The 27,760-nt window shown below is 43.4% G+C and overlaps 1 protein-coding gene across 1 annotated transcript in view; it reads right to left on the bottom strand.

The window, feature by feature from the left end:
* Positions 1-27,760, bottom strand: part of VPS13A (vacuolar protein sorting 13 homolog A) — a 192,671-nt gene that overhangs the window by 145,608 nt on the left and 19,303 nt on the right. Inside the window, exons 2-6 of the mRNA XM_068236705.1 lie at positions 20,186-20,229; positions 8,145-8,187; positions 5,246-5,341; positions 2,986-3,087; positions 2,789-2,898 (exon numbers count right to left, since the gene is read on the bottom strand). Of these exons, the coding sequence (XP_068092806.1) occupies positions 2,789-2,898; positions 2,986-3,087; positions 5,246-5,341; positions 8,145-8,187; positions 20,186-20,229 (395 nt within the window). The remainder of the gene's footprint in view (positions 1-2,788; positions 2,899-2,985; positions 3,088-5,245; positions 5,342-8,144; positions 8,188-20,185; positions 20,230-27,760) is intronic.

The raw sequence follows: 27,760 nt of genomic DNA, 5'->3' as shown, positions 1-27,760 counted from the left end.
GTTCGAATGCCGAATACCCGACGACCGACGCAATACAGCGGAGATACATTACCTGTTCCGGCCGGCACGACTCCCACGGTCTCCGCTGTCTTCTCCGCACCGGCTCCAGGGCTGCAGCTTCACTGAACTTCCTGTCCCGGCAGGAAGTTTAAACAGTAGAGCGCCCTTTACTGTTTAAACTTCCCCTGGACAGGAAGTTCAGTGAGGCAAACCAGCCGGACGGAGCAGGTAATGTATAGCTGGCGGGCAGGCGGCGGCGGCAGCTCCACAGATTGTGATCGGTTTCAGGCTGAAATCGATTCAAAATCTGTTTGCAGTAAAGGCAGCCATACGATCCCTCTCTGATCAGATTCGATCAAAGAGGGATCTATCTGTTGGCAAATCGACCAGTGTATGGCTACCTTTAGTCTATTAGGTGTCTATTTAGTTTATCAGCTGGACTCCTAATTGGCTGAGGGGCTGGGGCGGCGCTGCGGAGCGCTGTAAGTATATATAGAACTTGCTTGTCAGTTGCTGGTTGTCCGCCGTTGCGAATACTCACGTGTGAGCACTCAGACCTCAGTCAGATCCTACAGTGTGTTAGAACCAGTTGGAACTGGGAATTCACACTTAGCCAGATTCCGCTTTAGGAGATTGCTGTGTTATTACTGTGTTATACTTCAGACTAGTTCCCGGGTGTTGAGACCAAGGACCTCACACCTCAGACTAGGATTGTGCTATATTGATACTTGTTATGATCTCTAGCTTTGCTGACCTCTCTCCTGCTTTCTGATTCGGTACCTCGCATATCGGTCTACCCGTTGCCAACCTTGCCTGTACCCTGACACCGAATCAGCCTTCTGTCTCTGTACCTTATCTGCTCGTGTGTTGCCGACCTGGCTTGTATGACCCTTCTGGCTGTCACCCGTCCCTTGGGTCAACAGTCACTCTGTCATCCTTGAGACACCAACTCTATAGGTGTATTATTGGTGATTCTGCAGATCACCATATAATCAGGTATAACATCTGTATTATTGGTGATACTGCAGATCACCAATAATCAGATACACTCTGTGTGCTGACACCAATCGGTACAGGTGGTAAAAGAAAAAAGAACATAGCCTGGTTATTCATATGTTTGGCACTGTACATACCCATTTATATCATGTCACCTAGGAAAGTCGCCTTGTATAGTCTCCATGCCATGTTCCTTTCTCCCGTGTGCATATTTAATGTTCTCCGTTATATTCTAGCCCTTCAACATTACATTGCACTCCTTGTTATAGTGCCCCACATTAGAGTGCTTATTATTATTATTATAGTGTGCATCTGTAATATTGCCCCCGATAATGGTACCACAGATTATGCGGTCATGCCTACTTTAGAGCTTCTTGTTTTATCGTGGTGCTTCTTATTGTACTGGCCCCCAATTTAGCGCTTCACCTTATAGTATTCTTCATTGTACTGGCCCCTAATTATAGTGTTCCTTTCATTAAGCAGCACAGAGGTTATAGTTGCCTGCTTGATTTCTCTACTTTCTCTTCATCCACTGTACGTACACCCATTCTCAGTTATGACCTCCCTCATATTAATTCCTCACCACAGCATGATGGTAATATGACTCTAATCAATGACCACTATGCCAATGGGGAAGAAATAGGGAGGCTGGAAATCAGGGTGAGCAGACAATGAGTAAAGAGGACACAGAAAAGCCAAGGGATGTATGTTTGAAACTTTACCAACCCACCAGAAAAGATGTCATTGGAATGAAAAAAATTCTATTGAACCCCTGCAGAGTCCTCAAGAAACCCTGTGTTTCCATTGAATCCTGGTTGAGAAAGCATGACTGTCTGGAGCACAGCTATCAAACTTAAGTCCTGCAGGCCGAATGCAGCCCTCCTTGCCATTTTATGTTGCCTTCGAGAGCTTCAAATGTACAGGTAGTCCTCGGTTAACGAATGAGATAGGGACTGTAGGTTCGTTCTTAACCTGAATCTGTTCTTAAGTCGGAACATTGTGCCATCTGTATCCCCTGTACCTCCTCTGTGCCTCCCCCCCGTGTCACCTCTGTCCTTTGTACCTGTTTATACAAGTTTAAAAGCCACTCTATCTTTAATTTTTTTAAATCGATTTTCTCAAAAACTACAAGTCCAATTTGAATAAGAAAAGGTTTGGCTTGTTCCCATGGAAACAGAGAATCCATGCTGTTCGTATCGACGGGTCGTTCGTAAGTCGGGGACTACCTGTACTTCATTGTAAGTAGTAAAAGAACAACGGCACACTGCCTTCCCATCCAGAGGAAAGTGGTGACAGGGTTTATGGTTGAAACATCTGCAGCTTGAGCCACACTGGACCCCCAGCACACAACATGGAGCCCCCTCCAGGGATCCAAACCCCCTCAATGTGGCTGGTTAAACAAAAACCTACCCACCTCACCCACCCTCCCAGCAGAGTAGGCAGTGTAAAATGTTCCTGCTCCAGGGATGCTTGGGGTCTCTTTTGTTCATCACAGCCACTCGTGCTCAGTGAATTTGCATGTGAATAATGGTGTTACCAGTATTGAAGATTACAACTACCAAACTGTAATATTTGTATACAATTTTTGCACACTGCTAATTAAATATGCACAAACTAATTTTGCAAACACTTATGTGCATATTAAGTGTTTGTGTAATTCGTCTGCGCATATTCAATTACCTGAAGCATGAAAATTACATAAGTCTGATTCAGTAGTTTAAAACTCCTGTATGGGAAATGCCATTATTCTGGTGCCAATTAACACAAACAACCAAAAATATGCTTAACTTACATCATCTTCGTAACGGACATGAATGTTTGAGATCTTCACTTGGAGATTCTTGATAACCTGAGTTACTAGTTTTTCTACAAACGTGTCCTGTTTTTCCTCCTTAGGCTTTTCTGTAGGTAAACAAGCGAGGAGAGAACACATTTACTGCTTGAGTACTTCCTGCCACTGTGAAAGGATCACAGACTTTCATATCATACCCTGATCAGCCACTTTCTGCTTGGCCTCTTCAATCCGCTGAAGCTCTCGTTGCTTCACTTCCAGGAACTGTTTTTCCTCTTTTTCAGCATCATATTTTATACCTTAAAAAGAATTGTAAATACTAGAATCAGGCTACATATAAACAAGCTGATAATATACGTAACTGCTAAATCATTTGAACAAACATGAGTTACAGTCATCACTTGAGCAACATACACCCCTAAGGTAGTCGATTTGGGGCTTCCTTGTAGTCCTTTTGGCAAGCTGAAGTGGACAGAGGTCAAAGAAGGTGGCAAGTGGGCCCCTTGAAACGTACTAGGCAGCAAGCACCTGCCTAGGTTTCCTGGTGGATAATCCTGCACTGATTGAGAATATAGTTGCTAATCATTTGGGCTAGAAATCTAAAGTGTGTACAGGTGGTCACAATGTTGCAGGCTTTCCTTGTAGCAATCCACTGAACTGCTGTCTTTTTGCACCCGTGGGATCAAAAGATGTTCCCACAACATACAGTAACACTACTCAAGTGTCTGCTCTCCTCCCCTTTCCATAGCACACTACGAGGCTTTAGTGATCGTTCTACTCTGAAATTGCTGTGCTGCTTAATTCAGTGTGTACTGATTGATTTCATTTATCATTTTTAGAAAGTTCAGCATGTGGCCATCAGAAAAAAGTTTTAAATTGATAAAATTTTCACTAAGGATTTATTATCCCTCATACAGGTATACCTAGATGCATGTTTAGGTTTTTTTATTATTATTTCATTAACACTTTTTCTGTAAAAGGAAAAAAAAAACGTTTTTGTTTCCATTTCTGGCAATGCTTCTTCGCACCGGGCTGCAGCAGTGACGAGAAACAGACTGACTGCCTCCTGGACCGTACATTGTAATCATAGCGTTGAATGACTGTCTAGCACTAGTGGGGAGAAATGAACAAAAATGACTTGTTTTTAAATAGTCACGGGGAATCTAGGATAAAGGTTTCCTTAGTCAGTAATGCATTATTGATCATACTTTCCTTTACCAGATTCCACAAGGCAGGAACAGAGGGGGTTATTCAGGCTCTCCGCTCTGTAGCTGCCATTGCCATGAGAGAAAGTTGCAGGCTAGCTTGTAAATGGCACCCTTTATATTAACTAGCCATTGCTCTAGTCACAACTGCCCTCCTTATGCTTCATTGAGAAGAGCAGTGATCTGAAATTCACTCACCCGTAGCCATTATAATTTTAATAACTTATGTAGTGCATTACAGGGGATTATAAAACTACTCATTCAACTCACTATCTGGCAGTGAATAGTACAGTCTAATCCCTACAAAAGGGCCTACTCATGTTCTTAGCATTATGCCCGGTACACACCATGCAATTTCACGTCAGACAGACAGGTCTAAACGATTATTTTCAACAGGTCCGATATGAATTGTGATTGCTTTTGTTTAGAAGTGATCATAAATTCAATCAGAAAAATGATCGAAAATCAAATTGGACCTGACAAATATTTGATTTGACCTGTCTAAAGTGAGGGGAATTCGCAAGGTGTGTACCAGGCATAAAATTTGTTTGGGGTAAAACCAAATTAATATACCAATGTTTTATATAGCACTGACATTTTCCACAGCACTTTGCAGAGCATATGTCAAAATTTGGAAAGGTAGAGGGGGTGGGGGACCAATTGACTTATCAGTAGGTTTCTGAGGTGTGAGAGGACATGAGAGTTCCCAGAGGAAACCCACACAAGCACAGCAAAAGAATACAGAATCAATGAAGATCATGTCCTGATCCATAATTTAACCTAGGATTCTTGCACTATGAGGGGAGTTTTGAAAAACAAACAAACAAAAAAAACAAAAAAAAAGACAGGTTTGTAAGATTCTGAGGGCTAACAAATGCCATTGACACACACATAACTTTTACAATGTAAGATAGATAGATAGCTAGATAGCTAGCTAGCTAGATAGATAAGAGTGTTCTCCCCAGACTCTTTTAGCTGGGTGCTCCACGCGGGTAGTTTTGATGAGCACCCGGCTGTCTTCGGCTCACCACCTCCTCTGCTGTAAGCAGAGTTGTGCACAGAAGCACCGGCCCTGTATTCTCTCATATCGCCCCACCCGGCTACTTTTTCATGCCAGCCGGCCACTGTTTTCATGCCACCTGGCTGGAAAAAATTTCTGGGGAGAACACTGAGATAGATAGATAGATAGATAGATAGATAGATAGATAGATAGATAGATAGATAGATAGGATATAGATATAGATGAACTTACTAGCAACAGGCACTATTAACAAGTAAACACCATCTAAAACAGCTTCCACAGGCTGGGTATAAAGATTTTTCCATGGGATTTTAAGGTCAAGTTTTCCTGCAAGGGGAAAAAAAATTAGCACAGAGCAGGAACAATTTCTGTTAGCGCCATGATTTTATCATTCAGATTTTTTGGGGGTGTTCAATAGCTATTGAATAATAATTACTGTTAGAGACTGTGGAAAGCCATCTCAGTTTCAGCTTGCTGAAGCTCAAAGTCAAGTCAGTTTGTCTAGACAAGCTTCTTATTCAGTTTCATTAACCACAAATTTCCTGTAAACCTCCTATTACTGGTCTTGTTTCCATGTATTTGTATGGAGATGAAAAGGTAAAATGATACACCATGGTCACATGACAGACAATGTTAACAATGAATGAAACAATAATAAAACAAATGCCCCTGGACATGTCCTGTAAAACATTGCTACAATCGCGATCACACTTTGTGATGTTTGGTTTGAAAGAGCGCTCCATAGGACTTTCCTGGAGTTCCATATATTAATTCTAATTATAAGGTTTAAAAAAAAGAAAAAAAAATCTAGGTTTAAAGTTTTCACACAAGACCTGCTGTTTAGCTCTAACACAAAGAAATGATAACCTATTAAACATTTTATCCCTATTCTGCAGATCGCAAGTATTTGAGACAACACACACAACGTTTTACGGCTTCTTAAATCGTTATCAGAGTGAACTACTCTGCAGTCTAGCTTGACTACAGTGAAACTGGCCTTTACAATGCAGGGTTAGTAATGTCCAGGGGCCAGTCGTGCTTGTACAAAATCACATACCTCTTCCTGAATGCAAATTTGCATTTGTACTTAAAATTGTTGTAAATCAATGGGACTGTTAACACAAAGTGAACCCGAGGTGAGAGTGATATGGAAACTGCCATATTTATTTCCTTTTAAACAATACTAGTTGCCTGGCAGCCCTGCTGATCTATGTGACTGCAGTAGTGGCTGAATTACACCAGAAACAAGCATGCAGCTAATCTTGTCAGAAACATCTGATCTGCATACTTGTTCGGGTCCTACGGCTGAAAGTATTAGAGGTAGAGGTTCAGCAGAACAGCCAGGCAACAGGTATTGCTTAAAAGGAAATAAATATGACAACCGCCAAATCACTCTCACCTCTGGTTCCCTTGAAAGCAAATCTGTAGCGGTTTCTTTTTTAAAGTAAATTGCTGTGCCTTGATGCCACACTTACTGGTCCATGGTCATCAAGCCCATCTGGACTTCAGAATCACTCCTAAAATGCTCGACCAGATTGGTCGAATAGACAAATTACAGGAAGAGGCAGAGAGCTGTTCTGCATAGCTTTGCCTCACATATGCCCATCTTTGGCCCCTATCGTCACTAATCACACCAATAGCTCCGATCACAATTACATCTTGGAGCAAGGAGGCGCACTCAGTGTGGTGTGCGTGACAACTGCATAGCTGTGACCTGGAAATACTTTAAAGGTCACGGCCATCTTGGATTAGAAAACCCAGATACATTACTGCAGCAGAGCGGCAGTAATGAGAGCAATTACCCATGTACCGCACAGGTTTGTGCATTAGGCCCCATGATACATGCCAATTCTGGGTTACTTTAACCTATACAACTAAAATTGATCTTATTCTGCAATTTTCAGTACATGTAACAAAATGAAACTTAAGGTGGCCATACATCAGGCGGCCGATCGAGCATCCAATTTGAAAATTACAATCAAATCGGATGAAAATTGGTGGCGCAAAGTGTATGCCCCATCGACGATACAACTAATTTTGGGCCGAAATTGGTTGCATGAATCTTTTGGACATGCTGCAAGATGTCGAGCCATCGTAGTCAGCTGGGTGAGCGGCGGTAACAGCGAATGAGATTGGGATGAGCGACGAAGGCAACAAAAACCCAGACGCTGTCCACACTAATGCTCATTGTGCATAAGCGTGCACATGGGCCCACGTTACTCCGGCAACCACGTGGGGCACGTGTATGGACAGAGGACCCAATCCAGAGGCAGTGATGGATGCAGACAGGTAATGTGTAGTGCACCGGGCGCCGGGAGGTTGGGGGGGGCACATTGAATATTAGGGGGGCAGTTTCAAGCGAGGCGGCAAATGTAGCGCCAAGTCTGATTCCAGATCTATTTCAGCATGAAATTGATCAGGAATCGGCCTGTGGTGTATGGGCAAGCAACTGATCTCTCTCTGATCAAATTCAATCAGAGAGAGATCTGTCTCTTGGTCGATCTGCCCATCATCGCCTGTTCTGCCAGAGAGATGTATAGGCAAGATCAGACTGCACTCAGGGCATGCTATCTGCTACTCAACAAACAAGAGTGCTTGTATTGGTTTAGCAACCCTTGCCTATGCTATTGACAGAACAAAAGGTCAAACAAAGCAAACACAGACAGTACCACTGATCAGCAATTGGGAAGAGACAAGGGGAGAATATTATCAATTGGACAGCCTGCTAAATCACTTTTAACACAACATGTCTGCTACACAAAACAAAAATGCTGTGTGTTAAAATTCTGCAAGTTTTGCACTAGCTCATTTGTTTAACACACAGAATCATTCATTTCAGTCCTTATTATGGTCATAGGTAGGTTGATAGGTAAAGATATAAACACTATGATCACTTGTTTCAAACATACTATCAGTACATTTTAGGATTATGGGAGGAAATAGGAACACCCAAGGAATACGTATGTAAATGAGAACACATACCTATTGTTCATCAGACTCCTTTGGTATATGAATAACAAATTCAAACTGACTGCACCACTGAAGACAAAATGTATAGTCCATATACAAATTACAAGTTGTAAGTAGAAGTTACAGCTTCTGTGACAATGTTTCCTAATCTTTAACTCACCAATATGTCCCGCTTTCACCTTAAAAGGCACATCCAGCTGACTCTGAAAAGAAAAAATAGGAAGAATTAAACTAACATGAAAATGCAACCTAGAAATGTCACTAAAAATAGGCACATGCTACAATTAGCATTGCATTAATGCAGCAGGATGAGAAGTTTCTAGGCAGTCTCCACAGCCAGTCAGGTAAAGCACCCCCCCCCCCCCCCCCCTCCCTCCAGATCCTGGCTGCATCTTTTTCATAGTCAGAACATGTTATTGTGTAATGACATGCACCGGGTCACTGAGATGATGCGGGGGGGGGGGGGGTTAGAGGGTTAACAGCGCCACATAGCTAAATTTGGTGGGGGGGGGGGGGGGGAAGGGGGTAAAGGGGTCCCCAGGTTACCTTTCCTGTTCACAGCTTCAGCCTTTATACAGTATAGTCAAAAGCCAAAGGAGTTTTCTTTTCAAATAGTTTATTGAGGTTTACAATGATAAATTATAGCAATACAGTGAGAAGATAGGGACTAAAACATGTCCCGATTAGCAGTTAAACATGACTCTTGAATAACAGTATTTTGTGCATACATCACACCTTAATGCAAAAGACTGGAGTCTGAATAGACTGCCTGATTGTATGAGCTAGGGGGGGAAGAAAACTTGTCCCCTTATGCTAACGCCTGGACTCACCAGTCCAGAGTGACTGGGGGGCCCTGAGTAGGGACTATGAACCCATCCTTCTGTTCTCCTAACCTCGGTACCTCTGAAGGAGGACCAGTTTTACCTTAACGACAAACATCAGAAAAGTAGAGAAAAGTAAAGAGAGGGGTGAAAGGAATAGAGAAGAGGGGGAGGGGGGGAATGGCCCGTCATGTGTCCTAAGGGCTGATCTTATAGAAGGTAACCTTTAATGAGTTTAGCTATGATCTGTTATGGTTAGGTAAGTTTTCCAGGGATCCCAGATTTTATTTACCTTATCACTTCTGTCTAACAGAATACCAGATAGCTGTTCTTGAATCATAAAACCAGATACTCTAGTTTTTACTTCCTCAAAGGGGACCAGTTGCTTCTTCCATGCTTTGGCTATGGTTTGCTTGGCTGCTACAAAAATAAAAAGAGCTAGGGCCCCTTGGGATTTTGTGAGAAGCTCAATGGGGAAGTGGAGCAGTGCGCAGACCATGGATCCCTATGAATCTGTTTATGGAAAACTGCTTGAAGCAGCCGGTAGGCTTTGGACCAGAAGCGGGATAACATGGAGCAAGACCAAAAAGTATGCATAAAGTCACCTGGGGATTGGCAGCCTCTAAAGCACTGACCGTCGCCTCCCAAATGAGCTAATCTTGAGGGGACCCAATACCATCTCATTAAAACTTTTAGAGAGGACTCAACCAGGCCCAAGTTAATTGAAATGTGGAACGTGTTCCTCCAGGCCTTTGCCCAGTCCTCAATAGGTCTTGACCCCCGCAAGTCTATCTCCCATTTAGTGATGTAGGAGTGTTTAAATAAAGGACCTGGGTCCGTGAGGAAGTTATACAATTTGCTGATCAAGCCTCTGCCCCCCGGATTGCGTAGACAGGCTGACTCAAATATTGAGAGGGGAGAAATTGTATCTGGGGCATTTGCTAATAATGACTGAACCCAATGCCTCAGTTGGAGATACCTGTAGTGTTCTGATCCAGGGATTTGATATTTTTCCCGGAGAAAATCCCAGCTCACTACCTTAGAGTCTTTGATTAAGTGATGGACTAAGAGGAGCTGTTTAGAGACCCACCACTTAAAGGAGGTTGGGCTTTCCAATGCCGGGGGAAATAGTGGATTATCAATTATAGGGAGCAGTGGGAGGGTGGGAGACAGGAGCCTCTTTGAATACTTGAAGGCATCCCACACTCGGAGACAATGCTTTAGGATCCTGCTCATGAGAGGTGGTCTCATCTTAGGAGGTAGCCAAATGGGGCATTGGACCGACTGTGGGGCTACTGACACAATATCAAAGAGGGACCACTGAGGCATCTCAGGACCTCTGTATAAACCAACCAGGGGGGCTATTTGGGCCGCCTGGTAATAAGTCCGTAGATCAGGAAGTCCTAACCCACCTGAATGCTTTGGAACATACAGGGTCGTTCTTGGGACCCTCGGTCTGGAAGCCCCCCAAATAAATTTATCAATCCTAGTTTGCAGGAGTCTCAAAAAATGTGGTGGCACCCAGACCGGGAGCAGCCTGAACACATATAATATTTTAGGTAATAAGGTCATCTTCACAGAGTGAATACGGCCCAGCCAGGATAGCTGCATAGAGGACCATTGACTGATATAGTGGGAAACCTGTTTGGCCAGGGCGTAGTAGTTAGCCTGAAAAAGAGATTTATAGTTTGGAGTTAGCATGATTCCCAAGTATGGCATCTGGCTGGAGGATAATTGGAATGGTACTTCTTTGCGTAACAGGTCCCATTCCTCTGTTTCTAAAGTAATATTCATTAGAATAGATTTATTGTGGTTGATGGTCAGACCCGATACCTGTGCAAATTTATCCATGATAGCCATCAAGGCAGGGATGGAGGACCTGGGATTAGTGAGGAATAGCAAGAGATCGTCAGCAAAAAGGTTAAGTTTATGCTGGGATCCTGCCAGCTCGAAACCCTGCACCTCCTCTGAGCGTCGTATAATTTGAGCAAGAGGCTCCATGGCCAGAATAAATAAGATGGGTGAGAGGGGGCACCCCTGGCGGGTTCCCCTATTTATTGTGAAGCTGTGAGAGGAGTAACCTGCATAGTGTACTTGAGCAGTGGGATTTGGAGTATAAAGCCTGGAGCCAGGACTGAAAAGGGGCACCAAATCCCCAGTGTTGTAGTAAAAAATATAGGTAATCCCAAGAGATAGTGTCAAAGGCTTTATAAATGTCGATGCTTAAGCATACCCCGGGAATGTTTCTATCTTTCAGGCTATCGAATACCTGGATTGCCCGGTACACTGCGTCGGATGCCTGACGACCAGGTACGAATCCCACCTGGTCCTTGTAAATTATTTGGGAAAGAAAGCAATTAATACGGCTGGCCAAGATCTTACTAAGAAGCTTGATGTCTACATTAAGTAGCGAAATTGGACGGAAATCCTTGACTTCAATAGGGTCCTCCTCAGATTTAGGTAGCATAGCTATACTGGCTTGGAGGGAGCTTGCCCCTGGAAGGTTACCTTTTTTAAAGTCGTTAAACATCTTAGCCAGGAGAGGGGCTATTAACGAGGCAATTTTTTTATAAAAAAGCGGGGTGTACCCATCGGGGCCTGGTGACTTAGCACTTTTAAGAGTTTTTATGGCTTCTAGCACTTCCTCTAGGGAGATGTCAGCATTAAGGTTTTCAATAGCAGCGGTTGGAGGCTTAGGGAGATGTGCTGAGGAGAAAAAAGACTCAAGTTGTGTTTGATCAGCTCTGCCTGCCGATTTGTAAAGATTTTGGAGGAAACCCTGAAATAGATCGACTATCTTGCAGGGATTGGCCGTAGGGGGGTCAGTAGAGCCCTTGACCCGTCTAGTTGGGGGTTTATACCTACGGTTTTTAAGTTTGTTTGCTAATAAGGTGTGGGGCTTATTGGCCCATCTATAGTATACATTCTTCCGCCATCTGAGTTGCTTTTCAACTTCTTCACTTAGTAGAGAGTCCAATTTCAGCCTCAGCCCATCTCTGATTATTTTGTGATTAGGGGAAGGGTTAGCCTTCCAGTCTCTCTCGGCCTCTTCTAATTTAGTGGTTAAATCTAAGATATCTTGTGCTTTTCGTTTTTTAAGGTGAGTGGCTAAGCTATATTACCTCTAATGGAGACCTTCAAGGCCTCCCAAAGGGTGATTGAGGAGTTAACTGAGTCCGTGTTGAGCTCAAGGTAATCCGTAAGAAAGGATTGGATTTTTCCTAAGGTATCAGGTTTAGATAAAAGAGAATCATTCAATCTCCATCTAGAATCTCTGCCCCTTGGCACCATAGATGAAAGCTGAATCTGCACAGGATCGTGATCTGACCACGTAACCGATTTAATTTTAGCTGAGGCTACATTAGAAAGGAATGTGGCATGGATAAAAAAATGGTCAATTCTACAGAAGCTCCCGTGTGGATTTGAATAAAAAGTATAGTCATGTAGGGTTGGGTTTAATTCTCGCCAAACATCCAGTAAGTGCCTGTCTGCGAAAAGACGCGCCACAGTGTCAGACTGGGAAAGTGAATAGGGATGGGGAGCTGCTGTAGAACCAGAGCTAAATGCTTTATCCATTTTCATATCCAGTACCGTGTTTGTATCTCCGCATAATATAAGAAGGCCCTCACTGTGCCGCTCCACAACCTGCAGCAGATGAGATAAGAACCGCTCCTGAAATCTGTTCGGAGCGTAGTAGGAGACAATAGTTAGCTTAGTGTCAAATAGCGTGCCCCTCAGGAGTAGATATCTCCCAGTAGGGTCGGCAAGAATATACTCGCTCCTGAAGGGGAGGCCGCGTCTAAATGCGATGGAAACGCCTCGGACCTTCTCTGCAGCGCAAGCATGGTAAGACTGCGGGTAATGGCGATTTAAGAAGGAGGGACAGCTTGTTCTGGAGAATCTGGATTCCTGGAGACAAACGATATCAGCATGCGAGGATTTGTAATAGTGGAAGGCTTTACTCCGCTTCTGAGGGGAGTTGAATCCCTGTACATTATGAGAAATTATTTTTAGAGTTGAGGCTGCCATGCTTGCGCTAGAGAGAGACTCCCGTGAAACAAAACCACAACCAGAGGGCCCGTTCCTGTTGAATGTGCAATCTTCTGGAATAATGTGAAAACTCGCTTAATAGTAGGACTATGACGGGTTTGGAGGGGGAAACGGGGAAGGAACAGAAGGCCAATAGAGAAGGTAGGGAAAAGAGAGAGAAAAAAGGCTGACAGAGAGAAGAAAAACAAGCATACTGACCGGCTCCACCCCGGGAAATCAGGGGGGAGGAGGTCGAAACAATTTAACGTGTGTCGGTCTCGGTGTAGATACACCGGGGCCCGAGTCACGTGGCAGGCGGAAAACATTACTCGCCTGCTTGCGGGGGGGTAAGCCCACCCCGACTGCATGGAGTGAACTATATAACATAATACATATAAAAGACGACACTTATATTTGGCTGACTACCATAGTTGAAAAGTGTCATTACGGTACATAAAGCAAGTGGTCTAAGGTCTAGTGGCTCTATTAGAGCTGGTTAGTTATAGAACAGACAAACGTTTTTAACACTTTTGTGGTTCAGTCCAACCTGGGAAGGAAAGGCATGTAAAAGAACATGAACGATAAACGAAGAGGGCCCCTTTAGGACAGGGCCTCTAACTCAGGAATTTTGAAAGTGAACTGAGGTTCAATCTTTAGCTGTAACAGGATAACCTCCTGGCATAGTGGCTTTGACCTAAGGCCTAAGTGGCTCAGGGAGTTCAGTTAGATGGTGAACAGGAAATATTGTTAGTGTTCAGCCTGGGTCAAAGGATGTGGCCGGTTGGGGTCTTTCTTTGTTTCGGAGTCTAGAGGACCGTTGAGATTTAGCCTTTTCCCACCGGGGTGGAGAATGCAAGGGTTCAGGGCTATGGGACGAGGAGAGAGCAGGCAAGGTCAGCTTCAGTCGTTCCAGCTTTTTCTGTGCATCTTCTGGGTTGGTCACAGCGTGATCCCGGTTGTTATAAGTGAAAAGTAATTTAAAGGGGAAACCCCAGCGGTAATTTATACTGTGAGCTTGAAGTATTTTAACAAAGGGCTTCATTTCTCGGCGCCTTTGGATAGTGGCTGGAGCGATATCCGCGAAAATCTGGTATGGGTGACCTTGGAACACCAGGTCCTCTTTATCTCTGGCCGCACGGAGAATGGCCTCTTTTGTCTTGTAAAAGGTAAACTTCATAATAATATCCCTGGGGGGGCCTTTTGGTTTAATAGGACCCAAGGATCTGTGGATTCTATCAAATTCCAGCCGCTCTATGGGGATGGCAGGGGCCAGCTCCTGAAAGAGAGCCGTTACTGTGGATGTAAGATCTTCGATATTCTCAGGGAGGCCTCGTACTCTTAGGTTACCCCTGCGGGCCCTGTTTTCGAAGTCTTCCATGCGGAGCTGAACTGCTTCTAGGTCTTTCTCGTGATCATCTATAACAATATCAGCATTGTCCATCCGCCGTTCTAGCTCGTTTGTTCTGGCCCCCAAATCTTTAATATCTCTAGAGAGGCGAGCAGCCAGCTTACCAGTGGCCTCCTCCAGCTTTCTCAGTAAAATTACCTGGAAGCTGTCCAGAAGTGCTTGGTCTCGGGCTGACAGGTGAGCAGGGGTCTTGCCCGCAAGATCTTGCTTCTGCTGCCGGACTTGCGAGGTGCTGTATGCGGTAGAGCGGCTTTCGCCGTCAGTGTCACTGTCCGGGCGGTCAGACCCTCCCTTCTGGCTCGTGCCCGGCGCCATCTTGGATCTGCGCGAGCGGGGCTGCTGTGTAGAGGTTGCGCTGAATTCCTCCGTCCGGCTTCCTTTTTTCCCTCCCATCGATCTCTGAGTGGTCGCTGACCGTTAGCCGCCCGTTTGGGTAAGAGTGGGGAAGCTTAGGTGTCGCTAGAAGTGGTCCGATGCAGCCGGGGTGTGCGGAGCTCAATTAGGAAGCGTCCATCTTGAACGGCCGCTAGCCACGCCCCAAAGCCAAAGGAGTTTTAGTCTGTGCAGGACCTCCTTCCATTTGAAGCAATACTGCACAAGGTTTATGCAGTTACAAGTTAGGGTGCATTCACGTTGCACCAGTTATATTGCAGAACAAGTCTGCATGACAACTCTCTGCCCATACAAATCTGTGGGCCTGCTCACATCTCTGTGCTTTAACGGTTTGTGTTAAGGTGGCCACTAACAGTCCAATTTCTAGTGAAAAATCGTTCGAGCAATCAGAAATTCTGATCGGATTGGTTGTAAATCTCTGTTAATGGGCACAATCGATTATGAACGATTATCGTCCGACTATTTTTGCAAACCAAAATTTGGATTTTCTTGGTGGTTTTGATAGATAGGAAGCAAAGATTGATTCGTTGATGGTGTAGTGAATGATTTTTCTTCCAATCAGAATTTCTGATCGTTCAAACGATTTGTCGCTAGAAATTGGATCGTTAGTGGCCACCTTTACTCTAACTCACTGCATGCAGACTTTGTATTAACTTGTTTATTATAATGTGCACAGAGTCCATTGCAGTTCCCACACACATTATAATGTGTGCGTTATACAACAGTGTTCTCCCCAGGCTCTTTTAGCCGGGTGCTCCACCCGGCTAGTTTTTGTGAGCACCCGGCTGTCATCTGCTCACCCCCTTCTATGCTGTAAGCAGAGTTGTGCAGAGAAGCACCAGCCCTGCACTCTCACATCTTGCCCCACCCGGCTACTTTTTCAGGTTACCCGGCTTCTATTTCATGCCACCCGGCAGGAAAAAAAATTCTGGGGAGAACACTGTATAATGCATACAGTGTGAATCCAGCATCAATGATAGGATTTAATTTTGCACTGTAACGACTGGCTTACACTGAACACTGAAAAATGTATGCTTTTTAACTGATCAGTTGGTCCATAGCAAAACATTTAGAAAAAGCCTTCATTTAAACTGACCCATAGGGTGCTTTTACACTTAAAGAGAACCCGAGGTGGGATTTAATTATATTAGTGGGGCACAGAGGCTGGTCGTGCACACTAGCCTCTGTTACCCTGCAATCTGCTGTCCCCTCCACCGCTCCCCCGCCTCCTCTGTATCGGCGCTACCCGCCCGTGTCCCTTCCCTCCCGCTGATTGGAGGGAAGGGACGCGGGCGGGTAGCGCCGATACATAGGAGGCGGGGGAGCGGCGCTGACAGACACGCATAGGTAAACATTGTGCTGGTGACACGCTGTGTGTCGCTAGCACGGCGGAGGGGACAGCAGATCGCAGGGGGGTCCTGGCCTGGGGGCACACCATAGGGCAACAGAGGCTGGTGATAGTGTGCACAACCAGCCTCTGTGCCCCACTAATAAAAATAAATCCCACCTCGGGTTCTCTTTAATCAGTTGGCCTCAGTAAGGGCCTGTTTCCACTACACACAGATTGGATGCAGAAAAACTGACTCCAATGAATGCCTATGTGCCTGTTTCCACACAGATTTTCCCATAGGCATTCATTGGAGTCAGTTTTTCTGCATCCAATCTACGAGTAGTGGAAGTAGGCCCTTAACTGATTTTCAAAGTAATGTCCATGTTTCCCTATGGTTCCGTTCCCACGCGTTTTCTTTTTCACAATGCACTGCTAACTTGTGTATTTTAAGAGAGCACTACAATCAAGCTACAGTATTAAAACTAATGTGTGCTATTAGTGTAAAACCAAAAACTCCACAATATGCACAATAGAAGTCACATATAACAATTGTCCCATTAAATTCAATTCCAATCCTATGGAGCATGCACTTTCAGCAGGTCTAGGTAAACCTTTCTTGAAACAGCAGTTATGAGTAAAGTACTCAGCAACAGTTTCTCCTACTTGTAGACAACATGTAATCCTCCACCAGGCACCAGTGTAGGAGAACTCACTAAGCTGGTGTAACCTCCATTAGGTTGGTCAATGCTAGCTCCGGGTGAGGTGGACAAAGCTTAGCGTGATTTTATAAAACCAAGAAAGACTATTATAAATTTCCACTCACATTTGGAGAAGTCATTTGGATAATTTAGATAAGTATACAGCTTAGTGTTTGCGGGCTCTCACCCATGCCTCCCGGATAGGCTGAAGGTCTTGCACAAGCTAGCTCTTATAGTAAAATCTTACTTGGTATTATGGAATCACACTATGTAAGCATTTATTTTACATGAGGCAACCATCATACAAGAAAGGAGAATGATAGCAAGAACAGAGACTCTTAGAGATAAATGGTGAAGCTTAGTCCGACTTGCCTGAAGCTAGCAACCTGCAGGTTGTCACACCAGCCAGGTGAGTTTTCTCCAACAATGGTGCTTGGTGGAGGATTTATCTTGTCTACAAGTAGTAGAAACTGTTGCTGAGCGCTTTACTCATAACTGTTGTAAAGCATGTTAAATGAAAAAAATGCCTAAGGCTACTTTCACACTCCAGGGCTGCATAGCGTCCCTTGGAAAAACAAAATCTCAATGCAAAGTAAAGTCGCATCAGTGAAGCATGCAGTACATATAAATTAAGTGTGAATGCTACTGTTAACATGTCGTTGCCGCATTGCATGCATCCTGTTATACCAATGGATCTGTCGCACCGCACTGCTAAAGTGCCGATGTGAAAAAACAGTAGAAACCCTTTATAGCAAGCTCCAAGTGACCAAGAAAAGTAGTTTATTGTATCAAAAGTTTACTATATCATACATTGTATATTTATATAGACCCATTTGCTGGGACATGAGGACTGAGTTCATTATAGCCAGAGGATTGCCATATAAGAGTTTACTATAACAAGATTCTACTGTACCATTTATAATATACTGTAATTGCATCCCGTTGGCAATGCATTTATACAGGGAGTGCAGATTTATTAGGCAAATGAGTATTTTGACCACATCATCCTCTTTATGCATGTTGTTTTACTCCAAGCTGTATAGGCTCGAAAGCCTACTACCAATTAAGCATATTAGGTGATGTGCATCTCTGTAATGAGAAGGGGTGTGGCCCTTAATCACATCAACACCCTATATCAGGTGTGCATAATTATTAGGCAACTTCCTTTCCTTTGGCAAAATGGGTCAAAAGAAGGACTTGACAGGCGCAGAAAAGTCAAAAATATTGAGATATCTTGCAAAGGGATGCAGCACTCTTAAAATTGCAAAGCTTCTGAAGCGTGATCATGGAACAATCAAGCGTTTCATTCAAAATAGTCAACAGGGCCGCAAGAAGCGTGTGGAAAAACCAAGGCGCAAAATAACTGCCCATGAACTGAGAAAAGTCAAGCGTGCAGCTGCCAAGATGCCACTTGCCACCAGTTTGGCCATATTTCAGAGCTGCAACATCACTGGAGTGCCCAAAAGCACAAGGTGTGCAATACTCAGAGACATGGCCAAGGTAAGAAAGGCTGAAAGACGACCACCACTGAACAAGACACACAAGCTGAAACATCAAGACTGGGCCAAGAAATATCTCAAGATTTTTCTAAGATTTTATGGACTGATGAAATGAGAGTGAGTCTTGATGGGCCGGATGGATGGGCCCGTGGCTGGATTGGTAAAGGGCAGAGAGCTCCAGTCCGACTCAGACGCCAGCAAGGTGGAGTACTGGTTTGGGCTAGTATCATCAAAGATGAGCTTGTGGGGCCTTTTCGGGTTGAGGATGGAGTCAAGCTCAACTCCCAGTCCTACTGCCAGTTTCTGGAAGACACCTTCTTCAAGCAGTGGTACAGGAAGAAGTCTGCATCCTTCAAGAAAAATTTCATGCAGGACAATGCTCCATCACACGCGTCCAAGTACTCCACAGCGTGGCTGGCAAGAAAGGGTATAAAAGAACAAAAACTAATGACATGGCCTCCTTGTTCACCTGATCTGAACCCCATTGAGAACCTTTGGTCCATCATAAAATGTGAGATTTACAAGGAGGGAAAACAGTACACCTCTCTAAACAGTGTCTGGGAGGCTGTGGTTGCTGCTGCACGCAATGTTGATGGTGAACAGATCAAAACACTGACAGAATCCATGGATGGCAGGCTTTTGAGTGTCCTTGCAAAGAAAGGTGGCTATATTGGTCACTGATTTGTTTTTGTTTTGTTTTTGAATGTCAGAAATGTACATTTTTGAATGTTGAGATGTTATATTGGTTTCACTGGTAAAAATAAATAATTGAAATGGGTATATATTTGTTTTTTGTAAAGTTGCCTAATAATTATGCACAGTAATAGTCACCTGCACACACAGATATCCCCCTAAAATAGCTAAAACTAAAAACAAACTAAAAGCTACTTTCAAAAATATTCAGCTTTTAATATTAATGAGTTTTTTGGCTTCATTGAGAACATGGTTGTTCAATAATAAAATTATTCTTCAAAAATACAACTTGCCTAAAAATTCTGCACACCCTGTACTGTCACAGGCAACGCACTGCAATGCCTCAGTGTGAAAGTAGCCTAAGTCTTAAGGGGCCCATACACTCAGCCGATTTTCTGGCCGACCGATCGATCCCGATCGATCGATCGCAAATCGGTTGGCCAATCGACCGATCGATGGCCGATTTCGATCGATTTCGATGGATTTCCATCGAACTGGCAGGGTGGAAAATTTAGGTTGATCTGATGAGATTGCTTATCAGTTTGCATTGGCCTTAATGGAAATCTGAAAAATGCCATCAGATCGAATTTCAATAGATTTCAAACTGAAATCTATTGGAATTCTATCCTGGTAAAAAATGTTCTAAAAACGCATCAGATAGATCATCAGATGCATTTCTTATCTATCTGCTGCCAATCTGACGAGTGTATGGGCACCTTTAGTGTCCAGTAGAGCCTCCAAATTGAACTGTTACAGTCTAAATAGGAATTCATGTACAATGATATTTGACTCCACTCAAAGTCAAAGTCATCAACTCAACACCAAAGGGCTCCACAAGTGCACAGTATTGATGCCAAAATTATAATGGCTGGTATAGGCAGAGACTTCTGGCTGCTTGTATTGAGACAGTATTGTTAATTTGGCAATACCTTGAAAATGTCATGTTGTTCTTGGAAAACAATGAAGCTGGAGAATAGTCTGCAGCACGTGGGCGGGGCTAAATCTCACAACCCTTCCAAGAAAAGCAACTTCTGATGATTCATCAGTAAACATTTTCCAAGGGATTTCACAGCTAGTCACACTCATGGATTTCTATTTATCAATGTTTTAATAGTACAACAAATTGTAGATTTCTAGGACACAAAATTATACAGAGAGAAAATAATACAGGAGATACTTCTTTTCCTGGAACGTTTCATGCAAATTTACTCAAGTACCATTTTGCATCTTCCTCTTTGCAATAATTACATGTAAACTGATGTTTAAATAAATATCTTCTTACTAACCAAACCTTGTTAAAAATACACACAATTTTCACAATTGTGCTCACCAGTGCATTTTCTTTTATCTCTAGATTCTTCAGGGCCACGGCACCTAGAGACAGAAATACATTTTTAGTACAGTATTTATGAATTTGCAACAGCATGGAACATCATGGAAGTGCAGCATGTGTTTCATATAGTGATGGTGAGACCATTTCAAATCCTATCCAATCAATACTATTAAATCGATTTTTGGTCAAAATCTGCAGGGAATTTGATGGGAAAATTGAAGAGTATATGGGCACCTTTATACATATTCTTTACTACATTTAAAAAGGTCTCCATGTGAGGGAGCAAAATAAATCGCACGTTACACAATGCTTTATATTTTTAGTTTAGTGTTGCTTAAATATAGTAATCTCGGCACTGTATGTTTAAAGAACCTCTACAGCGAAAAAAGTAAGCAGTTAAAATGACAGAACTGACAGGTTTTTGACTAATCCATCTTCTTTTCTCTTGGTTTGCTGTGGATTCAAAGGGATTCAGAATGTCAGTTGCTAACTGCCAAAATAGTGTGCAGAGAGGCTGGCTGGTATCATACTATTTTGGCACTTAGCAACTGCTATTCAGATAATGCTTTTGAAAACCAAGAAAGCCCCAAGATTCCACCATGAGGAGATGGACTAATCAAAAACCTGTCGGTTCTGTTTTTAACTGCTAATTTTTATTTTTTTTTCCTGCTATAGTGGTCCTTTAAATCCATTTCCAGACACACATCTAAAAAGCACAATCCAAGGCAGGTATCATACTTGACATATGTATATCAATTCATTCTTATTGTTTATCTACAGTGGGTTGCAAAAGTATTCAGCCCCCTTGAAGTTTTCCACATTTTGTCACATTACTGCCACAAACATGCATCAATTTTATTGGAATTCCACGTGAAAGACCAATACAAAGTGGCGTACACGTGAGAAGTGGATCGAAAATCATACATCATTCCAAACATTTTTTACAAATAAATAACAGCAAAGTTGGGTGTGCGTAATTATTCGGCCCCCTGAGTCAATACTTTGTAGAGCCACCTTTTGCTGCAATTACAGCTGCCAGTCTTTTAGGGTATGTCTCTACCAGCTTTGCACATCTAGAGACTGAAATCCTTGCCTATTCTTTGCAAAACAGTTCCAGCTCAGTCAGATTAGATGGACAGAGTTAGTGAACAGCAGTTTTCAGATCTTGCCACAGATTCTCGATTGGATTTAGATCTGGACCTTGACTAAGCCATTCTAACACATAGATATGTTTTGTTTTAAACCATTCCATTGTTGCCCTGGCTTTATGTTTAGGGTCATTGTCCTGCTGGAAGGTGAACCTCCGCCCCAGTCTCAAGTCTTTTGCAGACTCCAAGAGGTTTTCTTCCAAGTTTGCCCTGTATTTGGCTCCATCCATCTTCCCATCAACTCTGACCAGCTTCCCTGTCCCTGCTGAAGAGATGCCCCCCACGAGCTAGATGCTGCCCCCACCATATTTGACAGTGGGGATGCAGTGTTAGTTTTCTGCCACACATAGTGTTTTCCATTTTGGCCAAAAAGTTCAATTTTGGTCTCATCTGACCAGAGCACCTTCTTCCACATGGTTGCTGTGTCCCCCACATGGCTTGTGGCAAACTGCAAACGGGACTTCTTATGCTTTCTGTTAACAATACCTTTCTTCTTGCCACTCTTCCATAAAGGCCAACTTTGTACAGTGCATGACTAATAGTTGTCCTATGGACAGATTTCCTCACCATAGCTGTAGATCTCTGCAAGGCGTCTTGACTGCATTTCTGATCAGCGCTCTCCTTGTTCGGCCTGTGAGTTTAGGTGGACGGCCTTGTCTTGGTAGGTTTACAGTTATACCATACTTCTATTTCTGAATGATTACTTGAACAGTGCTCCTTGGGATGTTCAAGGCTTTGGAAATCTTTTTGTAGCCTAAGCCTGCTTTAAATTTCTTAATAACTTGATCCCTGACCTGTCTTGGACCTGTCTTGTGTGTTCTTTGGACTTCATGGTGTTGTTGCTCCTAATATTCTCTTAGACAACCTCTGAGGCCCTCACAGAGCAGCTGTATTTGTACTGACATTAGATTACACACAGGTGTACTCTATTTAGTCATTAGCACTCATCAGGCAATGTCTATAGGCAACTGACTGAACTCAGATCAAAGGGGGCCGAATAATTATGCATACACCACTTTCCAGTTATTTGTAAAAAATGTTTGGAATGATGTATGATTTTCTTTCCACTTCTCACGTGTACATCACTTTGTATTGGTCTCTTATGTGGAATTCCAGTAAAATTGATTCATGTTTGTGGCAGTAATATGACAAAATGTGGAAAACTTCAAGGGGGCCGAATACTTTTGCAACCCACTGTATATAGTGCTGTCACTAAAAGGTGGCCATACATTAAATTGATGGCCACCACACGTGCCCAAAAGATAGATCAAAACTTGACCAGAGAGGGATCTATTCCTGCCACACATTTCAAATAGATTTCATCAAAAAAGTCTATGCTACATTCCGCCTCCCCCTGTTGCTCCGCAGCTGGCTGAGGGGTCCCCTAGTCTCTCCCCATGTTTTAATAGTGCTTCCCGCCCCCTGGCGGCACATTACGCAAGTACATACATACTGCAGGGACACAGGGAACAGGAGCTAGGGAGATGGAAAACACAGGAAGGAGTGCACTGGCCAAACGGGAGTGTGTTCTGTTGCAAGCTCTCTCTATAGAAATAGGGCCCCGGGGAGCACTATTAAAGCCTTATGGATCGAATCCCAGTTTCTGTGAACGATGCTTTAGTAGTCTCCTTCCTGTAGATCACAAGGAAGCGATGGGCAGGGTCAGCTCTGTGTTCATAGAAAAAAAAAATGGTTGATACAGCCTAGCTGCTTCTCCCTGAAAACCTCATGTGGATGAGGATGAAATGAGGGGAGGAGTTTGGAAAACTGAAATGGCTTTTTTAGTCTAAGCTGCATCTGACATTTGCACAGTATGACTGATTTGCTAACCCAGCAAGCCAAGAAATATGAAAAAAGAATATTACAAAAAGGTTTACATGGTGAGCACAGAAAAAAATGGTCACTGCAAATTATATATTCCACACAATGCACATTAAAAATAAATACTCGACTATGAGCTAAGGCTATAAGAATATTACCCACATAAGCTCTAAAAAGGTTTCCTTTTCTGACATTTTTAATACAATCTCTGCAAGTAAATAACTAGCTGCTTAAAACATTTTAGCGCCTTCAACCTTTACAGCTTGTTAATTTAATGAAAAGCTTCCTTGTGCAGCTCTAATTTCAATATTTGCATCTGTTTCTTCTACCCTAGAGAAATGGATGTCTGAGAATGAAGAAGCAAAAACATATAGACTGCAGTTTTTCCAGAAATCACTGCCACTTTCTTGGTCAGGACCCCAGAGACCAATGTAAAAAGGGGCGTAGCACTGAAATGATGATTCCACAACTTTCTCCATAATTAATGTTTTGCAAACAGCTGATTATGATAAAGGCCTAATGACTTTTGCTTAGAATTAATAAAAACACCCTCCCAAAGGTAAAGTTATAGTTGCACAGCTCATTTATATATTTCCATATACACAAAAAAAGTGACTACTCAAGTTAGCCATGCGACCACACAGCCAAATGCATACAAGTTACACTAATCTATGCCCGTATGCTCAGAACTGTTCTTTCTATAATATTGGCCACCGGTTCTTGTACAACCGGCATAACTAAATTAGAAAACAATTGAAACATCATACAGCCATGGTCAAACTTTTTTTGGAAACATGTTTCTATGCTATACTGAAGAATTATAAACATTGCATACGGTTAAAAGACTTATTAGGCCAGTGATCTGCAAACTTGGCTCTCCAGCTGTTAAGGAACTACAAGTCCCACAATGCATTTGCCTTTATGAATCACGACAGTGACATCAATTTTGTGCAATATTTACAGTAAAGACCCTTTTTATTTATAACTCAAGCAATTAGCTCTGACATACTAGATATCAGCTTCTGTGTCAAATCCTGACTGATGGTGATCCATTGTTATCTTTTTAGTTCTTGGACTCCATCACAATTGTTGGGCTTCTGCTCATCCACTTAGTGCAGTTAAAGGCCTGTGCACGTGCCTTACTTAGGGCGGCTGATAACAACCTCCTTAGCCTATAATCAGGCGTGTTTACGGGAGCCACCGACCCCACCCGCCGCATGACGTCGCACACATGCCACTCGTCAGCCCTACACCCCTCGGCATAGCAACACAGCCCGGTGTGTATGTACTTTATATAATAATATGCAACCTCACCAACAGTCATGTATACAGCTACATAATATGCAGACCCCCGCGGCCCCCCCGGTTGTATGGGGGCAATGGGAAGCCTCTTCGTGGCGCCCCTGGATAGTGCTATGTAGCATGAAATAATTCCCACAGGGCGATTGTTTTGCGGTTTTGGTTTTTGACCCTGCATATTTAGGCATGCGAAAGCAAATGCATATTTGCATGAGCAATGTCTCGTGATTAGCCAATAGGCCAAATTTGCAAAGCCAGATTTGTCAGGTTCACGTGGTTGATGCAGACATTTCCTCTCTGGTGTAATTAGCATTGCATTTTCTTTCCTTTGGAGGCAAGTGGTAGGCCTGAAAGATAAATCGAAATTAAACCGAAATCGTGATCACCAAGCTCACAATTTCTGAATTGTCAAAGTGGCAATTTCCGTGATGAAGTTATTTCCACATGGGGGAAGTTTAAAGAATCGGCTTCCAACTTCCCCCAAGTCCCGGCGCATGCGGCCTGCAGCATTGGCAGCATTGGAAATACCTTCTGGCAGGAGTCGAATGCTTTTTGTCCTCTCTCGCCGTCTCTTGTGCACGGCATACTTCCTGGTTCATGTGACATACAGGAAGTATGCTGCCGCGCATTAGGCCCTGCAGGAGGCGAAGTGAATAGACGGGCATTGCTGGACTCGTGTTGGAAGATATGTACAGCAGTGCAGCAGCTTGGGGGACAGGGGGCACAGAGAGAGACCCAGGGGGTGCACAAAGAGAGAGAGGAGGACAGAGAGGCACAGATGGGGAACAAAGCTTGATTTGAAGGTAATCGTGAATCAAATCGAAATCGTGATTTCGGATAGAAATCGCGCAATTCAATTTTTTCCCAAAATCGTTCAGGCCTAGCAAGTGGTGAATAGCTTGTTTTAGGAGGTGAGAGCCCTGGAGCAGGCTGTTTGCGCCTGTCCTCCCCTTATGTGTCGCGCCCAGGTCATGCGCATGTAGCAGAACGCAATGGACGTTAAGGTAAGTGCCTGTATTTAATCTTGGGAGGTGTGTGCGGGCGGCTCTTCCCGGCGCTGGCCACTCTGAGGAGATCGCCTGCACCCCCCAGCCTCCCCCTCCTGGGTGCCGCTGTGTGGGTTCCAGGCGGTGAGAGAGCCTGGGACCCCCGCGGCCCCCCGGTTGTATGGGGGCAACGGGAAGCCTCCTCGTGGCGCCCCTGGATAGTGCTATGTAGCATGAACTAATTCCCGCAGGGCGATTGTTTCGCGGTTTTGTTTTTTGACCCTGCATATTTAGGCATGCAAAAGCAAATGCATATTTGCATGAGCAATGTCTTGTGATTAGCCAATAGGCCAAATTTGCAAAGCCCGATTTGTCAGGTTACTTGGTTGATGCACACATTTCCTCTCTGCTGTAATTATAATATGCAGTCTCACCAATAGTCATGTGCAATGCTCCATAATATGCAGCCTTCCCAACAGTCATGTGTGAAGCTACAGAATATGCAGCCTCACCAACAGTCATGTGTACAGCTACATAATATGCAGCCTCACCAACAGTCATGTGTACAGCTACATAATATGCAGCATCACTAATAGTCATATGCAATGCTACATAATATGCAGCCTCACCAACAGTCATGTGTACAACTACATAATATGCAGCCTCACCAATAGTCATGTGTACAGCTACATAATATGCAGCCTCACTAATAGTAATGTGCAATGCTCCATAATATGCAGCCTTACCAACAGTCACGTGTACAGCTACATAATATGCAGCCTCACCAACAGTCATGTGTACAGCTACATAATAGTAGCCTCACTAATAGTCATGTGCAATGCTCCATAATATGCAGCCTTACCAACAGTCATGTGTGAAGCTACATAATATGCAACCTCACCAACAGTCATGTATACAGCTACATAATATGCAGCCTCACTAATAGTCATGTGCAATGCTCCATAATATGCAGCCTTACCAACAGTCATGTGTGAAGCTACATAGTATGCAGCCTCACCAACAGGCATGTGTACAGCTACATAATATGCAGCCTTACCAACAGTCATGTGTACAGCTACATAATATGCAGCCTCACCAACAGTCATATGTACAGCTACATAATATGCAGCCTCACTAATAGTCATGTGCAATGCTCCATAATATGCAGCCTTACCAACAGTCACGTGTACAGCTACATAATATGCAGCCTCACCAACAGTCATGTGTACAGCTACATAATAGCAGCCTCACTAATAGTCATGTGCAATGCTCCATAATATGCAGCCTTACCAACAGTCATGTGTGAAGCTACATAATATGCAACCTCACCAACAGTCATGTATACAGCTACATAATATGCAGCCTCACTAATAGTCATGTGCAATGCTCCATAATATGCAGCCTTACCAACAGTCACGTGTACAGCTACATAATATGCAGCCTCACTAATAGTCATGTGCAATGCTCCATAATATTCAGCCTTACCAACAGTCACGTGTACAGCTACATAATATGCAGCCTCACCAACAGTCATGTGTACAGCTACATAATATGCAGCCTTACCAACAGTCACGTGTACAGCTACATAATATGCAGCCTCACCAACAGTCATGTGTACAGCTACATAATATGCAGCCTTACCAACAGTCATGTGTACAGTTGTAATAATGTGCAGCCTCAAGAACATTTATGTATACAGCTATACAATATGCAGCCTCACCAACAGTCCTGTGTACAGCTATAAAATACAGGAACATTTTTGGAGCTTTTCGTCTAAATTTAGTAAGCTGATCTGTCAGACTGCAACACAAGTAGGAAATCAGAAACTCTAAAAATCAGGGACATGTTCAAGGACAAAAACAAAACTTAGTAGGATGCTTAGAAATTTAGAGCCAGTTGCCAACTATGAGCATAACGTTTATCCAAAATATGCTGCCCGAGACTGAAAAATCCATCACTGAGCATCCCGACATTTGCTTCTTCTCCTCATTTAAAGCATTTGTTAACATGAAGAATATTAGTAACAGAATGAAGGGATTTGACTAGCATTATACTTAATATGAAGGATAAATAATTAATGTTGACTACAGCATAACCGCAGATAACCCTCTGCAGCCAATAAATGAAAGTACTGCACTTTAAAGGGGAACTGAAGAGAGAGGTATATGGAGGCTGCCATGTTTATTTCCTTTTAAGCAATACCAGTTGCCTGGCAGCCTTGCTGATCCTCTGCCTCTAATACTATTAGCCATAGCCCCTGAACAAGCATGCAGCAGATCAGGTGTTTCAGTGGTTCAGACTTATAAGTCTGATCTGAC

The sequence above is a fragment of the Hyperolius riggenbachi genome, chromosome 1 (assembly GCF_040937935.1).
Source record: "Hyperolius riggenbachi isolate aHypRig1 chromosome 1, aHypRig1.pri, whole genome shotgun sequence".
NCBI classification, from domain to species: domain Eukaryota; kingdom Metazoa; phylum Chordata; class Amphibia; order Anura; family Hyperoliidae; genus Hyperolius; species Hyperolius riggenbachi.
This window is presented reverse-complemented; position numbering and strand designations above follow the sequence as displayed.